Source organism: Ixodes scapularis, unplaced genomic scaffold, assembly GCF_016920785.2.
Source record: "Ixodes scapularis isolate PalLabHiFi unplaced genomic scaffold, ASM1692078v2 PGA_scaffold9__187_contigs__length_104089568, whole genome shotgun sequence".
In the NCBI taxonomy this organism is placed as follows: Eukaryota; Metazoa; Arthropoda; class Arachnida; order Ixodida; family Ixodidae; genus Ixodes; species Ixodes scapularis.
In genome coordinates this window covers 9117287-9134846 of record NW_024609884.1, presented here as the reverse complement: position 1 = coordinate 9134846, position 17560 = coordinate 9117287, and the positions used below count along the sequence as shown (strand labels likewise).

The 17560-nt window shown below is 45.3% G+C and overlaps 1 protein-coding gene across 1 annotated transcript in view; it reads right to left on the bottom strand.

Annotated features, from left to right (window-relative positions):
* LOC8051851 (DNA-binding protein D-ETS-3) overlaps window positions 1–17560 on the bottom strand; it is a 149450-nt gene that overhangs the window by 11325 nt on the left and 120565 nt on the right. The window contains exon 6 of the mRNA XM_042287106.1: window positions 7009–7089. Coding sequence (XP_042143040.1) covers window positions 7009–7089 — 81 coding nt within the window. The remainder of the gene's footprint in view (window positions 1–7008; window positions 7090–17560) is intronic.

The following is a 17560-nucleotide window of genomic DNA, read 5'->3' as shown; positions in this document are numbered from 1 at the left end:
TACGCGCTTCCTCCTCCCTTTCTTTCTCGACTTCCTGTCCCGAGGAGATTTCTTTTTGCCTCTATTCGTTGGCAGCTTTCGAGCGCCCTTCTCTAGCGTCTATATATTTAGTTGTTGTTTTGTTTGTTCGCTTCTAGTTCGAAAGCTTCAAAAGTCCTCCTCCCTACGGCGTCGCCAATTCCTGGGCGGTGGTTTACACAGCCGCCGCGTCTCGGCTCTTTGAGGGTAGGTAGGCTTGGCGTGCGGGCGAGGCACGTAGCGGACTAGCGTGGAAGACGAGCGGGCTTTCACGGCGCGTTCGCGCCCACGGCCTGGCTTGAGAGCGAGGCGTCGATGAGAAAAATAAGAGTGAAATACGGGCCACTGCGCCACCGAATAGAAAACGTCTTCGCTCTTCTTTTCGGTCCTTCCACTCTACCTGGACAAACACGCGGGGTTTTAAGGGAACGAAGTGCGCTCGTTTGGTCGGATTCCAAAAGGGAGTTTCGCAGAGGCGGAGCGGAGCGCAGCGCAAAGTTCGGTGAAGCGGCCCTGTGGCAACTGCCAATCTCAGCTCTACTTTTTCTGTCAGCGTTGTGGCGAGCGGAGTTTTGTTGTATTAAAAAAGGTACCAGAAGTCTTATAAACGTTTGTTGGGGCGCCATTTTGGCACTCTGTGATAATACTGAGGTGGTTAGAAGACTACCGAATCTGTAACTGTAGAAACATTTATATGGGCGTGTTAGTTTTGCATTTTCCTTCTTGTAATGTATTACGTGTTTGCAAACTAAGTGAACAGACGAATGCGCACAGTTTCAGTATTTGTAATCTTAAGAACTAATGTTTCTCTGGAATAAAGTGAAAACAACAACAGCAGCAACAACAACAATAGATAAGTTCATGATTTATCGCGTTTATTTTTATTTCCAGCTTTCGTAATCAAAGTTATGTAAATAGCGCATAAATGATAGTTCAAATACTCATTATCTCTCTGAATCAAATTTTCGGCAACAACGTTTTTTTTTTTATCCTGCTCAATTATGTGTGTTTGCAACAAAAAGAGGACGAATGAGCATTCTACGCCAACTACGCGCAAGTCGTCAGAAAATTCTGTGGTCAATCTAAAGTAATAAACAATTTATTTAAAATTAAAAAAAAATCTCGATCAGTAAAACAGAACGACAGAACAACACGAATCTCCAAGAAGATTCGTGTTGTCCTGCTCTTGTTTCCCCACGCTCCAGGGTTATAAAATGTGAGACTAGGCGCACGTTTGACAAAACCACGCAAAGATTTCATTTTTAAGTGTTGTCTGAAGAAAGAACTTCTGACCAGTTATAATTATGGAAATTGAAATGTGATATTTTATTTACCGCACGGTGCGAGTGCGAGTCGTAAGATAAATAAAATCAAATATTCAATATTACTTAACTGAAATGTGTTCACACAATCATGTTCTATTTGTTTACATCAAATTTAGTTTTCTATAAATCTCAGATTTATTTCAAATCAAATTGATAGTAGTTTAATTACTTCATCTGCAAAATGGTGCCTTCTGTTATTGATAACTTTTTACACATGAAAGATGGATTGTGTAATGTTCCAAATCACTGAAAGCAGCGTGGATGAAGGAAGTCACTTTAAATGTAATTATGCCGTAGTGTCAGTTTAATTATGAAATTTTTATTCTTAATGTAAATTCCGCCAAGGTATTTCTGGAGCTGAAGCAGATTGATTTTTTGACTTTGTTAAAACCCTCCTTATTTGATATAATACATCAAAAAATTTAAACATGAGCCAAACAGCCTCCAACCATTGTTTACCCCTTTTTTTGCAAGGTCCCAGCCAAAATGTTTTCTGCCAGTTTCCAACACATTGCGCCACTTTGGCCATAGCGTGTGCGGTGTGCTCCAGACAAAGTGTGATCAGTCTCTTGGCCGTAACAGAAGTGCACAGCAACAAAAGAAAGTCTTCAACAATGAATTGTGGCCTTTGAACTTGAACACAGCTTGCAGGTCATCTTTGAAAACTTTATTTCTTTTATTTCTAAGTGCGCAAGGTCGTGCTTTCAGAAAACAGGTGGGACGATTATGTAAGACAAAATGATTATGCTAGCCGATGTAAAATCTACGAATCTAGATGGCGCCTATAAGTTTTGTCTGCATACTTCTGAAAGTTGTCGCCAAGTATTCGTTGAAAACATTGTTTTTTTTAAATGAGAGGTGGTTCACTGTTCTCTTGGCTAGACTCTAGTGGCCGAGTGTTTTCGACTGCAGTAAAATCAAAGCGCTGCGTAACGGCGGCGTCGAGAAGCTCCTACGACCGTGTAACTTTGCTGCTTGGTTCTCGTCGACAAGATAGCTTTACGCGCTTACTACTTAAGATCAACTAAGCAATCACTGTTAAGCGATGTCACATCTTAATAAAGGATGAAAAAGGATATTAAAATATCTTAATAGTGAGCTAATATCCTTCACCCGCAAGATGAAAAGCAATAGATCCCAGCACTTTTCTCCATCCAAACTTGTAGTTAAAGCCACCAACTTTAGTACATTTATAAAGTAAAGATTGCCGCAAAAGTTTCCCCAGCAAAAAAGAAACGTAATTATTTTGTATAAACAGTCCGCCTTTTATTTGGATGTCAAATATAATATCATAACCCTATCTCTTTAAAAATCCGCCGATTAAACGATCATTACAAGGGTTGTCAAATTTGATTATGATGGCGTGCTGATAGGCGTGCAAGCCCACAATCACGCCTGCCATATACTAAATTACATGAAGACCTAGTTTTTGCGCATCACCAATAAATTTGTCGTTCATAATTAGTCAGACAAAACGTCAACACTGCACAAACATTATTCACTCTCCTCTTCGTTCAGCATTAGCTTAAATTCGCACAAACGTGTATCCATGTTTTAGTCCCTTATTACATTCTTTGTAAGTTGCCTATCAATACAATTTTTAGAAATATGATAAACGCACCCCAATTTAAAGAACTCTATTCCCCGCTTTTGTCGACATTTTTAGCCGAAGTCTAGTCGGGTCGTGTTTTGCCCACGGTGGAACCCTTATCCGCACTTCGACGAAGTTCCAAACATCAATATGTAGCTGCTTTATAATGGGTGGCCAACCTACGGAGGGGCTTGGGGATTTTCTACCCAAAATAAACCAAGTCTAGGTTCGTCCACATGAGCTATTTGAGCTAACGAAAAAAAAAAAAAACACAAAAAATATCGCCTACAGGATTTATTTTAAATGCGCAAACATTTCTTTCGGTACCGTGAGGCCGACCTCTCCTTGGATTATGGCTACGTCAGTTTACGTGTTAAAGGGGTACTCCGGCGATTTTTTCAAGCTACGTCCAACAATAACATTTTCGGAATCACCGGCCTATACTTTTTCCGGTAGACTATTTTTCATCGCGAAATTCGAAATAGTTATTGTGAAATTGGCAAGTGAAAGGTATGCCGAAACCAGCATTCAATTATACCCGCGCTTTTCAGTGCCATGACGTCAGTGGCAGGCAGGCTTGCAGGTCGAGCGGCCAGCCTAAAAATGAACTATGCCCAGCATTTGTTTCGTGCTGCAGCGCGGGTGCTGGAAAGAGCTCCGAAAACAATCATTTGATACCATGAGAGTACTTGTAATCAGTTGGGAACAGAGTCTACATTTCAAAGAGTGAACCCCTGCCTTCCGCTGACGTCACTTTTTCGTTGTTGCCAGCAGATACTTTCACTTTGAAAAACGCGGTGAGGACCAAAATTGTAAAGTAAATAAATTAGCGAAAGTGTTCATTTGTATGTTGGCCCAATATTTGGGTTACTATTTCAGCGATGTTTGTTTGTGTGTTTAGCGAATTTTCAGAAACATCGGCGACTATGAAGAAAACGCCGCAGTACTCTTTTAAGTAAGCAATTTAGCCAGTGAAGTATAATTCCTAACCTTTACTAACACGACGCCACGTCGATGTGCACTTAACTTTATTAATTCTTATCCCCAGCTTGCAAACCCCACAGCGCAGAACGCTCGTGTTAATCACTTCGGAAAGCAAGTAAATTCGCGTCACATGCGTGAACGCTGATAATGGCACCGGCCAAAAGTTCTTTCTGGACGGTGGAAGAAAGCTGTGTGGGACAACAAAGCAAGCTATTGTCGCCGATTGCACGTCCACTCTGAGCGCCGATCAAGGTCACGCACAGACCGTCCTCGCTTCGGAATTTCCACTCAAAGCTGTCCCCGGAAATAATGCGCCGAGACACCAACAAAAAAAAAAGAAAAAAAAAGAACATTAAGCGGATGTTAAATTGGAGTTATTTCATGCAGAGGAGGCGTTGCCGAAAGCGCGAAAAGACATGTCAGATTGGCTTGATTTTCAAAGCTCCTTTTGCCAAACCAGACGGGTGGCACCATCTAGGTTTGGAAACACGTAGAGGCTAAAAATCGGGTTTTACTCCTCGTGTGACTGCTTACGATTGTCTGCGCAGCGCTCATAAGCAGTCGCAGTAGGCCCAAATTGTTTTTTTTTTGCCTCTCCGGTAGTAATTACCCTCGAGCCCGGTTATAACGAAATAGTGGCTACAGCGAAGTGATCACGATTTCCCATTCTCTTTGGCACTTCGTTATAACTGAAGTCGGTTATAACGCAATAGCGGATATAGCGAAGTGATTTCCGATTTCCCTTGTCTTCGTTATATCCGGTCTCAACAATAGTAGCAATTGTGTGAACCAGCCTCCGGCCTTTAATGTGAAACTGAGTAGGTTTGACCCCCACCATGCTGCAATGACGTCAAGCGCAAGCCACGTATTGCAACGTGTTGACGAGGGAACGGTGGATGATAACAAGGAGGGTAACGAAACGAGCAAGGAACGACACCTTGACGACAGGCGAACACGGGATGTATTTTCGAACCAACTCAATATCGCGAGCGAAGATGACGAAACAACAAGCGTTCGCCCGAGCAGCTCGGCGCCTTCAGAAATCAGCGGCAGCAGCGGTTCCGAAGGAAGAGAAGCGGCCGAGGCAAGGCGGGAAAGGGAGCCGAGATTGATGCCTTCCCGTAGCGTGAGTTCCCCTTGTTTATTTTCTTGTTCTCGCTGGGCGCCATCGCCGATCTGCGCCTCCAGTGTCGCGGGCACAGAGGGAAGAGCCAGCCAATTTCCGGTGCCGGGCTTATAGCCGCGTGGAAGCGCGAATCGCTCATAGCGCGCTGCCCTTGGCGAAGTTGGCCGCCCGCGCGTCGTCTTCCACCGGAGGGACATTGAACTCGAGATCGATTGGTCGACCGATCGCTCGGCCGTTCGCGCAGGTAAGGCGGTTCCGATCGGTCGACAAGTGCGCCGATAACCAAGAGGGACACCATCTGCATTGTCGAGTACCGCAGAAACAAAGCGACCCTTTCTCGTGTTATGAACAAAGCCCTCGATCCGCGTTCACGTAGTACTACACGGGGAGAGTTAATCCTGCTTTTTTTACGGAACTGAACCCGCCAATGACGAGGCACAAATAAAATTTAAACCACACAAAAACAAAAACAAAAAAAAAAAAAAAACAACCACAACAACAAGAAACATGATCGGCGCCGAGTTTGCTCGCTAAGATTCACAACCCCAGCTCAGATCAGTGTTAGGCGATCTACCGGGATTCTCGTTTAACAATCGGTTTCTTAATTTTTAGTACGATACTAATTTATTTTTGTTATTGAACTATTCATAGTTTGAGCGAAGTTATGATTGTGCAAGTGCAATATAACCAAGCAAAAATAAATTGATAAAAAAGAAAGAAAGCAGGGAGAGCTGTTATTTTCGACATCCGGTTGATGACATGTTTTTATATCTTGAAGACACGAAGATTCAATAGGTGTTTGTAGAGCTATGGCTTGACTAAGAACCTTTCATTGATTTGCTGGCCACAGTTCATGCATTCATTAATCCGTTTACCAGTGTAATAACAAAAAAATAATGGTTAACAATCGCAAAAATAAAAATATAGTGTTAATTGGGAAACATGTCTTGGGATTTTTTTTTTAATTTGCGATGCGTGAACGTACTGTTCCTGCATCGCAAATTTAATGAAGAAATTTAATTTTTTATGAAATTATTTGTCATACATTGAAATATTATGGCAAGTCGGGGACAATGAAGAAAACGCCGGAGTACCCTTTTAAGGAGAGGACAAAAATGTAAACACATTTTCTACTTATGTCAAGTTGCAGCAGATACAAGGCTCTTATTTAATTAAATAAAAAGTGTTGGATATGCGTTATTTTATTTTTTGTGTTGGTGTCTTCTGTCGACGTTAGGTAGTCATGGGCATTCCGTATTGTGATGCATATTTAGGCAAAGAAAGTTTTCGATTGAAAATATGACGTACCGAAGGAGAAGTCTTACCAGTGATTAAATAAATGATGTTTTAAGTTTGACAGCGACGAAAATAATGCCCGCAGAAGCCGCACTGAAGGGCCTACTATAGACCAATTAATTGGTTAAGGAATTTATCGGCGATTAAGTTATTAATCGGATTAATCCGTAGACTTAATGAATTAATTACACAGTTCTAGTATGCGACGAGATAATGATTCGTCGCCGATGTTCTCGTCGTGGCGCTTTGCTTAAATGTCGCCAACTGTAGTGCAAAAATCAAAACGCTTCTTTTTTATGTCCTAATTTCAAAGCTAAGTTGATGCTTTTGATTCTGCTTTTTTTTTGTAATCTAAGCTCGCGCAACAATAAATTAGAACAACGTAAAAAAAATTAAATAATTAAATTTTGGTTGGCCGTCTTTTTAAGGTTACTGTTCTCGCAACCATGCAGACAGTCTGTCAAATATTCCCGTTCAAGATCTAGTTACCATTATACACGATGAACTCAAGGTAGAAGAGGGATACCAAAATTGAATATTCCAAGCTCGACAGTGAGTGCGCCCGAACGATCTGAAGGGAAACGGTAGTCTGCACCTCCAAGGCGACCTCTAAAAAGACGGTTCACAATACGCCGTAGACCGGTTCCTTAACAAGGGTGGTCACGTACCTTGCATGTTGCGCAGATGGTTGTGGGTGTGAGCGTCTAGAGCATTCTTGGGCATAGCTGGCAGGGCGCCGTGTGGGTAACCTGACGGTGAAGAAGAGAAAGAAAACAATCAGGTTGAGCGAGGCAACCTGGGGCAAGAGAAGAAAGCCGAACTTTGTGCACCCTGACGTTGGAGTAATACTCCTCTCACACAGGCATTTCAAAAGGTGTTTATACCGCAGGACGTTAAAGTAACAGATAGGAAAATGGAACACGTAGATTCGAGATTCCGATTTGGTTCGCCACTCCCCCAAATAGGGTTTGGCCAAATCCCATCTGAAATAATCGTGTGCCAGAGGTGATGATGCTATAATACCATATATGACCTCAAAGTTTTATGTTATACCGCGGATCTCGGTGACGTATTTCGAGGGACGTTTCAACAACGTGTGAGAGACACCGGTCTGGTAATGCTGCATGCCCTCGAGGCTTTAGGATACCGATCATGGCTTTTTTGTAAGGTTTTCTTGGTGCGGCCCTTTGGCGTTTCGGCAAGAACAAGGAGGGAAACAAAACCAGAGTATGAACGACAAAGCTCCACTTTATTCCCATTGCACCCTGACCAGGCGCGTAGCCAGAATTTTGTTTTGGGAAAGGGGGGGGGGGGGGGGGCCCGCCCATGAAAAAAAGCTGTAAAAGGGAGACGGGGGAGAGGAGATCCCAGCAAAATGGAAGATTTCTGGCTACGTGCCTGACCTTGACACATTGACTGTTTAGCTCAGCTTTGTGTTTTGTGAGCGTAGACTCTCTTGGAGTATGAATGGTACAACAGACTGCGAGTGTAGCTATTTCGAGAACAATCAGTAGCTTCAATTGTGCAAAAAAAGTGTGCCACGTACTTCAAATATTTATGATGTAAAACATACAGGGCGTGGCTCATGATGGCGGCAATTCGTTCCTTCGCTACTACTTCCTTACTTAATTGGCGATTCTTCGATCCTGCAATCTGCCCATGGATAATGGGATGATCAGGTCAGGTCACGTTTTATCGGGATTTGGCATCTGAGAGACTTTAACGTCCTTGGCCTTACTCGCCAGAATGCAGAGACCCAGAAATTTTATCAGAATAATGATGCTACCAGTGAACTGTGCAAGATTATGGTCATGTAGGAAAAAAAATGTTTTGGGGGTGAGCTCGTATCACAATTGATTAAAGGCTCCATCTTTCTTTGTTAACCGAGATAAATAAACTAAAATGGACGCATTGGCTGCCTCCTTAACGGTTTCGACCGACTCCTTTGCATTTTGCAATAATCTCATAGTACGTTGTCTCGGTAAAAAAAAAAAAAGATAGTGGGTAAATAAAACCAAATAAGGAAAAAAAAAAAAAGACAAACGCAGACGGCCCTTCTTTGGGCGAGGGTTGCCTTGGGGATAGCTGCAGTGTACAGTCAACGAAGCCTAAACCCGGCATAGGGGGTAAAGGATGCGTACTACTCCATCGGAAGTAGTTCATTCTATCTCTGATCAAATTTTCTGCTTCTACGCCTCAATAAACTCCGCCACCCCGGATCTCCAGTCGAGGATTATCGTGCCCGTTTTTACGTTTGTTGTTCTCTTATTTGCTCGGGATGTCGCGAACAGATCTACTAGCACTCGATGCCGAAAAAAGTGCCCGGGTACGTTTCGGCCAGAAGAGTGGCGGGGGGATTCTTTCGAATCCGTTCGCGGAGCTCTCCCATCCACGACGCCAGCGGGACCCCCGCCTCGGTACCTCAGTAAACGACCAACGTGGGCTCCCGTAACCGAGCCTCCTCCCTGTGAGAGCGGAGTGTGCGCCGACTGGCGTTGCTCCGCAGAAGCGGCACGGCAATACAAGGGACGGAGTCGAACGCCACGCGGCACTCGGGCCGCACGCCCCAGCGAACACCGGGTCCGGTAAGCGTGCAACGCACTCCTATCTCTCGACGAGGACGGGCGCTTGAGGTCCGCGCGAGGCTTCTGCTCGTAGCGAGCAAAGGTTCCCCTTCCAGGGCCCCCGGCCCGGGTCAGAATCGGGCACGAAAGACCATCGGGGGAGAGTCGCGTCTCCCTTTGTCCGCGGCTCTCTATCTCTCTTTGTTTCCACTCGAATGGGGCCGAGCGTACGGAAGCTTAAAAAGAGAAAAGAAACACAAAGAAATAGAGTTGTCCCTTTCCAAGTACACGATCAGTATGATTCAGTCAAAATATGGTAAAGAAAATATCAAACAAAAACTCGGGCGGTCCCGGATGCATAACTGGCGTTTGCAAGCGGGCAAACGAAAATAAGTTGGTGAAAGTAATGTATACCTTGCTCATGCGTATCCTTAATTTTCACGACTAATAGGTGGCTCGATGGATCCTATTAAAATGACTCTTGTTTATGGGTTACCGACGTAGAACAGCTGTACAAAGCTAAATCTGTGACACGTAATTCTACTCTCTAAATATAAGCGGTTTTAGATAACCTTTCATCGTCTTTTTATACCAGGAAAGTCTAAGCAAGCATCTCTATTGCGTGGTCTATCAGCCACAAACTAGGGAGCGCAAATTCGTGACTGAATTCAGCCTTTGCCGTTTAGTCACAATTGGCGAACGTTACTACAAAATAAGAAATCTTATAACACGTTTTTTTAAATGTTCACATATGCTGCACAATATTCAAATTTGTGAACAAACGCTTTTTAGTTCCGGGAAAGTACTACGGTACATGCGCGTAGAACGCATCAATGTAAAAAGACAAAAGTAAAACAAACGAAATATTTGCGAGCGCAGCTGTACCACGCAAAAAAATCCGGCGTCGGCGTCGATGGGACCAAAAAATCCCATAATACAACGGGCAGAGCCACGTGTGACGTCACATGTGACGTCACTCAAAATTTTACGCTAAATTTAGCGGAACATTTTCTCGCCAAATTTAGCGGATGCATAGGGTCATGATGTCACATCCACGTGTGCCGTCATGCATCACGTGGCATGAAGTAACATGTGACCTCACGTGACAAGGCTTTGCGAACGGGGCCCGATAACGCTATCGCGTTCCACTCTTAAAGGCGAGGCTTAAGCGTCCTCCAAGTTTTCTATCGGCGTATATTGACAAATTCAGCAAAACGCTTTCCGATTTTTTTCTTTTTTTTTTCTACAGAAGCGACCGAGCTTGCTTTTACTTCAGGATATATAGCGAAAAAGATTGCACCGAAAGACTAACGCATAAGGCTGGAAAAAGCGATTGAAAACAAACGTTTGGTATATCTACAAATGAGACATGGAAAACGAACGAGCAAGGAACAGCTTGGAAAATACTGAGACCGATGAGCACACTCGTGACACGAGGATTCGCGTAAGGAAATCGCTTTGCGAAGTTCTGTCCCGCCCGGACCCAAACTAGCGCTGCTCTTAATTAAAGGCAGAACGTCTTTGTTGAAGACAGTCCCAGCCAGTTCACTAATATAGCTACTGACAGTAATATATATATATTATAAAAATAAGATATGGAGCTTTCCCTTTGCTGGCTCCGTTGCGAGTCCGCTACATTTCGCGGAAACTTTAATGCGCCTGGACAATCGAGGCTCGCGCAACGCCAGAACATCATTGAAGGTAAAAAGCACGCGGGCGAGGCAGCACTGGTTAAAAACACCCTCAAAGAAGAAGAAAAATGTTTAACGACTATCAATAAAGTTAGCAGCAACCCTCCCTGCGATGCTCATTGGTTGCCTCGCATTCAAACGCGTGTTTCGCCAGAAAAAATGGGAGAGCTCGTGAGTTTACGGGAGTTTCAGTTCGAAGAAGGGCTAATGCAGGAATTAGAGAATCCCGCGAACGTCGGGTGAAAAGGAAGAGGCCTTTCAGCCGAAAGAAAAGTGCTCTCGCGTGGGTCCGCTTTTTAGGACGAACACCGTTGCACAGTCCATCGTCTGTCCTTTCCCTTTGTCGGCCAGACGTGAAGGGGGAAGGCAGAAGAAAATGGCGTCGACGGATGACGGCGGCGCCCCGGGGCAAGGTGGCCGTCGGATCACGTTTCGGGCTGCACCCGACGCCAACCGGAAGTGTGCCTCGGGTAACGGAAGTGGGTCCCTGTGACGTCACGCGACTCCATTAAGGCCGCGGGGAGAGAGGACCATTTTGATCCGGTTGGCGTAATCAGGCTTCATTAGGCGAGAGTGAAAGGAAGGGAGGTTGGAAGACGAGGAGGCGAGAGTATCGACCGCCGAGCGCAAAGAGCAAACGCGCACCGCGTTGCGACGGTTACGGCGAGCACCTCCGAGACCCGACGCGTTGGTCTTGGCCGCGGCCTCGTTTCCCAGTCGGCCTTTGAGGGAGTCAGCAGTTGAATCCGCCGTTCAAGAGGCTTCACTGGTCGCATTTGTGGCCAGCGGCCCGCCTTTACGAGCACGAAAGGAAATGGGGTAGTATTCCGTGAGTGCTCAGACTGGCAACGAACAGATAACCGATCGTGCGCCTGATAGAGCCACTGTAAACACGCTAGGCCACAAAGTAACGACAGCTAAGTCGTCTTGGTGCCTAAAAGTATTGTTACCAGTTGTTGGAAGTTCTATGTGATATCGCGAGAAATGCCTTTCCGTCCTCCAAAGATGTCAGAACACTCCGCGACAGAGTAAAACTATATCACCTGATCTCCCCGAAATCGTATCTAAACCTCAGGATGTGGCATTTTCAAATCATAAAGATCGCCAATGACGCCCACTCTGCACGAAGCACCAAAGGGAGAGTATATAGCCCCGAAGGTAGTCGGGCAGTTTAATGACGCTACTCTAAGCGTAATTTATTCCGTGACTCTAGCGCGCCCGTGTCTCAATCGGAATGCCCATTCGAAATCCTCCGCACAGCATCAGAACGGAATTTACAAATGAGCGAACACCAATGTGATCAGAGCATTGCTGCGTTATCCGAAGTATCCGAAGAACGTGTATTCAGGGTGTTCGGCCTGCTTCACAATTTCCGAAGAAAGGCACAAATCCATCGCGGGCTTAGTAGGCGCAGCGATGTGCAAAACTTGCCAAGTCTCAACAAGCTCCGACCATTTTGTTTTATGTCGACCCCTCTGTTTGGTGTTATGTGCCTGCCTGAAGGAGTTAAAGTGTGTTTTGGTGTTGCTTGATGCGAAGTTAGTGTGTTCAAACATTCTAGAAAATACGCCGTGCTTTTTAGTTTGGTTCTAGCAGCGTCAGGTTTGCAGCCGACGTTTGGCTAAGAGAGCTGAAAAAGCTAAGTTTCTAAGCGAAACGTCGGCTGTCATTGTGAGGTGTTCAAGACGTACCTTTAATACTCTTCTACGAAACAATAATGGCGATTGCGTGCAGTAAATACCCTCGTTTCTAGAAAATAGTGCGTAACAGTTTTTGCGTGTTCCAAATTTTGTGCGATTTACGGTCAATTTCTTGCACACGCGTTCCAGCTTAAAGGGGTACAGAAACGAAATGGCGTGGCCGCCCAGCTCTCTACCTCTCGCTTCGAAATCGGCCAGCGAGAAGCGCAATGCGTATCGCGCTAGTGACGTCAATCTCTCCTGCATGGCCATGGGCACGGCCATGGGCACGGTCAAGGGTACTGTAGTAGCAAGTGTTGCCGCTTGGTGGCGTCAATGCGCGACAATGTCGCCTAGTAGTAATATCTGAGGACTGTAAGCCCCAGTAGGGAGTGTTCACTGGCGGCCATAGCTGTGTGGGCAGCTGCTGAGCGCGTGCTGACGGCGAGCTTCCGCAGTTCTTTTGCAACATGCAGTGCACACCATCAAGGTTGCCGGTCTTAGCAGCCTATTAATGTGAGCTCGTTCTGAGCATGCGCTCTAAACAGCACCCTACAATATGGCGTCCTGTGAATACCCCCTATATATAGCTTGCCCGTTACGTCCTTCGCAGCCATGCGGGTATTTTATGTGCCACGAGCATTCGGTTCACCATGTCAGTTCCACACCGCAGAACTAGTAGCTATAGAGGGAACGAGTAAGTAGAAATAACCGCCAGTAACCAGCATTGGCTACACCTGTAAGCTATATATATAAGGTCTTCCATATTTGAGGTTGGTGTTTACAGCGCATTCCCGGGGGTGGAGGTGAAGAACTATGGTTAGTTTGGCAGAGGTCCTGGCATCCTCAGGTCAAGCTCCTACCTAACGTCTGCAAAGAACGGCGGTTTTGATGGTGTCGAATGCAGGTTGCGGAAGCACTGTGGAGGTTAACATATTCAACGTAGTAGACTCGTTAGCGTTCTCCGCCAAGTCACATTCACGACTAAGTAGCTCCACAAGAGAACCATACTGCCGCTAACTGCCGCTGCTTCTCAAGGGGCCGATGACATAGCGGCATTCCAACGGAGCTTCGCAGAACCCCACCAGGCGCAATCTTGAAATCTGTTCATTCGTCTTAAAATTAGTTTTCTTGACTATTTTGCCGGCAGCCCAGAAGCAATATTCTAGACTAGTGTTTCTGGGATGCCGCCACAACATAGACCATATCTAAACAAAGAAATAAGAGCAAACATTTCGTTTCCGTACCTCTTTAAGACTCAATGCGCGCTGCCATCTTTGCCTATTGGGCTGTGGAACGCGATCGGAATATGGGCAGTAGTTCTGCGGAATACCAGACGCCGCGCATTCGTTCACAGCTCAATGACTCGGCATTTTTCGCCTGGCTTATGAGCGCTGGAAAGGTGTAGAAGGGTTAGAGTTCGGGGCCATTGAGTGCAGTGGCGGAGATCGCCGAACTCCAAGAATGTTCGGAGCACAGCTTGTGGTCTGACAATGGACAACCCCAGGCATATGATAGTGATAATTATTGACCACACAAGCCTTTTAAAGCACACATGACTAGATGTTTTGGCTTCAAGCTCAAGAGGTTAAAGGGGTCATGAAAGGTGTTACGCACTTTCGCGAAATACTGCACAAAAATAAATTCCTGAGATTCACAACCTGCGAAACGCCCCCCATTAATTTTTCTCTCTACTCACTAACAGTCGGAGCAACGGAACAGCTTTCACTCCCTCCACTCGCAGGCAGAGCATGCACTCACGTGATCTGATGCGTCATGTCCGACGGGCTGGGGTGGGCAATGCATAAGGCAGGTGTTGCATCCTGGACATTCTTTGAGTTAATCTTTTACCCGTCCGTCAAGGCACTCGATCATTATAACTTATAAGCGAGTCCGAGTCGACTGCTCACGCGGTATTTGTGTCCAATTTATGAGCCGCATTCGACCACCTCGGGGTGATCCCTGCTGCTACGTCAACATTGTGTTCCCCACGACAACGTCATCAAACGTAGCGAAGAAGCGATTGAAAGAAATGCTCCGTACTCATCTCCTTGAAATAACTACGGTAAAGGAATGCGCCGAGAAAGTGAGGGGGAGGAGGAGACGAGAGGGACTTGAGAATGCCGAGCTCTCATTCGAACGAATAGTGGGTATAGCCCTAAAGCTATAGCTGCCTTTGTCTCCACTGCACTCATCGAACGCTTGGTCGTTAAACATCGAACATGCGTGACATTCGCAGCTTTCACGACCTATAGACCTTTGCAAAAAGAGCGCTCTGGCCGCCGCCATTTTGCGAATCGAGCGACCCCTATCAGCCAGAAATTTCTGGCACTCGCCTGAGCTGTGGAAACCCGGTCAGCGTGACTCCACACCAGCATTTTGCATTCGGAGTTCGCCGGCTTTTCTTGGAAGTTTTTACTCTATTCGCCTGTTTAAGATGCTTACCCTTTGTATGTTATCTTCCACTGTGAGAACCATAGAATACCAGGGCTCGTAGCCTGTTCGGCGTTCGCAGGAAACGAACGAAGAGAGCGAACATCAAGCAGCCCGCGACGCAGGCAGTTCGACGTTCTTGGAGGATTATTTCCGTTGAGATAATCTCCAAAAAGCCTTCCCAGCTGTGTTCCGGGTTTGCGCAAAAAATTGCTGATAGGGTCGGGTCCGGGATGTGGGGACAAAATAGACACGTTCGTTCATTTGCTTTGAAGCTGTGCAAAAAAGCTGCTCTCTTTTACATGTTCCCCAAAACACGCCGGATTGCGTCCGATTGTAGTGAAGTGACTATCGTCGACACTGTATATTGGATATGCTGTGTTATTTGAGACCATTCTCAAATCCGGTTAGGATAACGCGGCACCGTGGGGTACGTACAATATATGTTGTTCCATTGATGAGACTCATTGAATTTCATGTTGTGGGCGGGGAATATCCATGCAGTTCGGATATCCTGTGTGGTCAAATATTTTGACCTATATAGATTAACACGGCTGAGTGTACGGTGCTGTAAAACGATGAACATAAAATGAAACAAACTTTCCAGTTGCATTCGTTCTGTCGTGCACGGACTCACCAAAACAGCTTTCATTTCTCTGTTTTTGTTCCCAAAAATAGAGCACTGCTTTCTTAAATATTTCTATAAATTATGTTTGCCACATAACACAAAATAAAAAAAGAAAACGCGGCAATTCAGCCACTACCAGCGTCCGGAATAGCGCTTACGCAGGCTGCCACAGCACACTGACGAGAAACTCCACAGCTCAGTGCAGTCGGGCAACACTTACGTACACTCTCAAAACCAGGCACGCGCGCTGTAAATCACTTCGTTCGAGACTGCCGCTGGAAAGGTCTATAGGGGGCGCGCTGGCACCTATCAAAATGGCTGTCATCTGGATGGTCGTCGTAGAACAGCGGTAAGAGGCTGGGTCTGCGACGCGTAAATAATTCTAGTTTTGTGCTATACGAGCAGTATTATAGCCTTACTTTATTTTTCCACGCCAGGAACGTGCAAGCAAGCACCCTTATTGGGAAGCCGATCATCCAGGAGCTAGGGAGCGCGATTCTCACACCGTGGTACCACCATCGCTGAAAGTTGCGAATTAAACTTGGGCAGGCTTGCAATTTCACGTGCTTCCTCACACGAGCAGGAACATGGCGGTGGCCAGGTGCCCTGTTCAGGTTCAGGATGCGTTTATTTATGCCATGAACAGGGGGAAGTGAATGGGGTGGGCGAATGCATAGGTGGCTTTTATTCGAGGCCTGATGCCCTGTTTGCAATCGTCTAGATGATATACATCACAACAAAAGAAGCAAGACAAAAAATGAAATAAGAAAATGACTTAAGTAGAGAACACATCACCATTCACATGCGAGTCACTGGCCTCCGTACATCTTCCTTCACTTCCACCCCGAGTCATTGGACTTCCACACATTGTAAATATCAAATTGTAAATCAATTGTACAAAAATAAAAAAAAAGCGTGTTCAAAGGACTTTCACATTGAGTCACTGGGTGGCAGCACGCAGTAGGTATCGTTTTTCTTAGTTTACAAGCATGATCGAAGGACTCCTGGCACAGCCGTCTGCATTTTCTTCGACAGCTAGTGCCCCGAGAATCTCGCGTGCGTGGGAATTTTTGTTCTTTGCAAGAATGCTGACGCTGGTAAAGGCTGGACTACACACACGTGTCTTGCAGTGGGCTGACAGGTGTCCTGCTGATGTGCTCTTTACCGCCTCTGCGTATTTTTTTTGTTCTATCATTAATATGATCGGCCCATTTGTTTTGACCAATGTAACATCTTTGCACGATAGAGGAATATGGTAGACTACCCCTGTTTTGCACTGGGCATATGTTGTCCCATGAGCAATGTTGCATGCCTTATTTTGGTTGGTTGTCTGAACACGCAGCGGCGGTGAGGAGCACATACACTTGTCAGCCCACTGCAAGACATGTGAGCGTATTCCAGCCTCTACGAGCGTTAGCATTCTTGCAAAGAACAAACATTCCCACTCACGCGAGATGCTCGAGGCACTATGTTATTGAAGAAAATGCAGACGACTGTTTCAGCAGTTCTTCAATCATGTTTCAAAGGATTGAAAAACAATATCTACGGTGTGCTGCGACCCAGTGATTCGCAGTGAAAGCCTTTGAACACGATCTTTTTAAACAATTTTGTTTTGCATTTTTTGTTTACAATTCACCATTTACAATATGTGGAAACCCAATGACTCGTATGTGAATGGTGATGTGTTCTTTTCTTATGTTACCTTCTCACTTCTTTATTTTTGTATGTCTTTTTTGTGATATATTTCTTGGTGTAATAAACATATGTGCAAATTGTATCCAATTTAGCAAATCTCATAAACATGCAGTGGTCGAGTAGATGAGGAAGAAGACTAGACTAAGGCCCGAGGAAGATGAAACACTAAAGAATAGTTGATAGTCAGATTTGTGTGTGTCTTGTCCTGCCACTTTCTGCAATCGTTTAGTATTCAAGCTGCTTACCCAATACCCACCATCAGTGACAATGTATCAACTAGCTCAACTCAAACCGGTAACTCAATTATTTGCTCTGAATTACACTTGACGACTTCATATATTGCTAAAATCTGGTATAAGACTACGGGGCCTCTGAAAATGTATGTTATATTCCTGTCTTTATTTGGTGGTTATATTACTCTGTGACAAGATAATATTCCTATTTTTTAATACACCCGTTCAATGACAGTAGTGTCACTGAACATTGGACGAAAAATTGAGCATGCGCTCAATTTTTCGTCCAACCGCCAC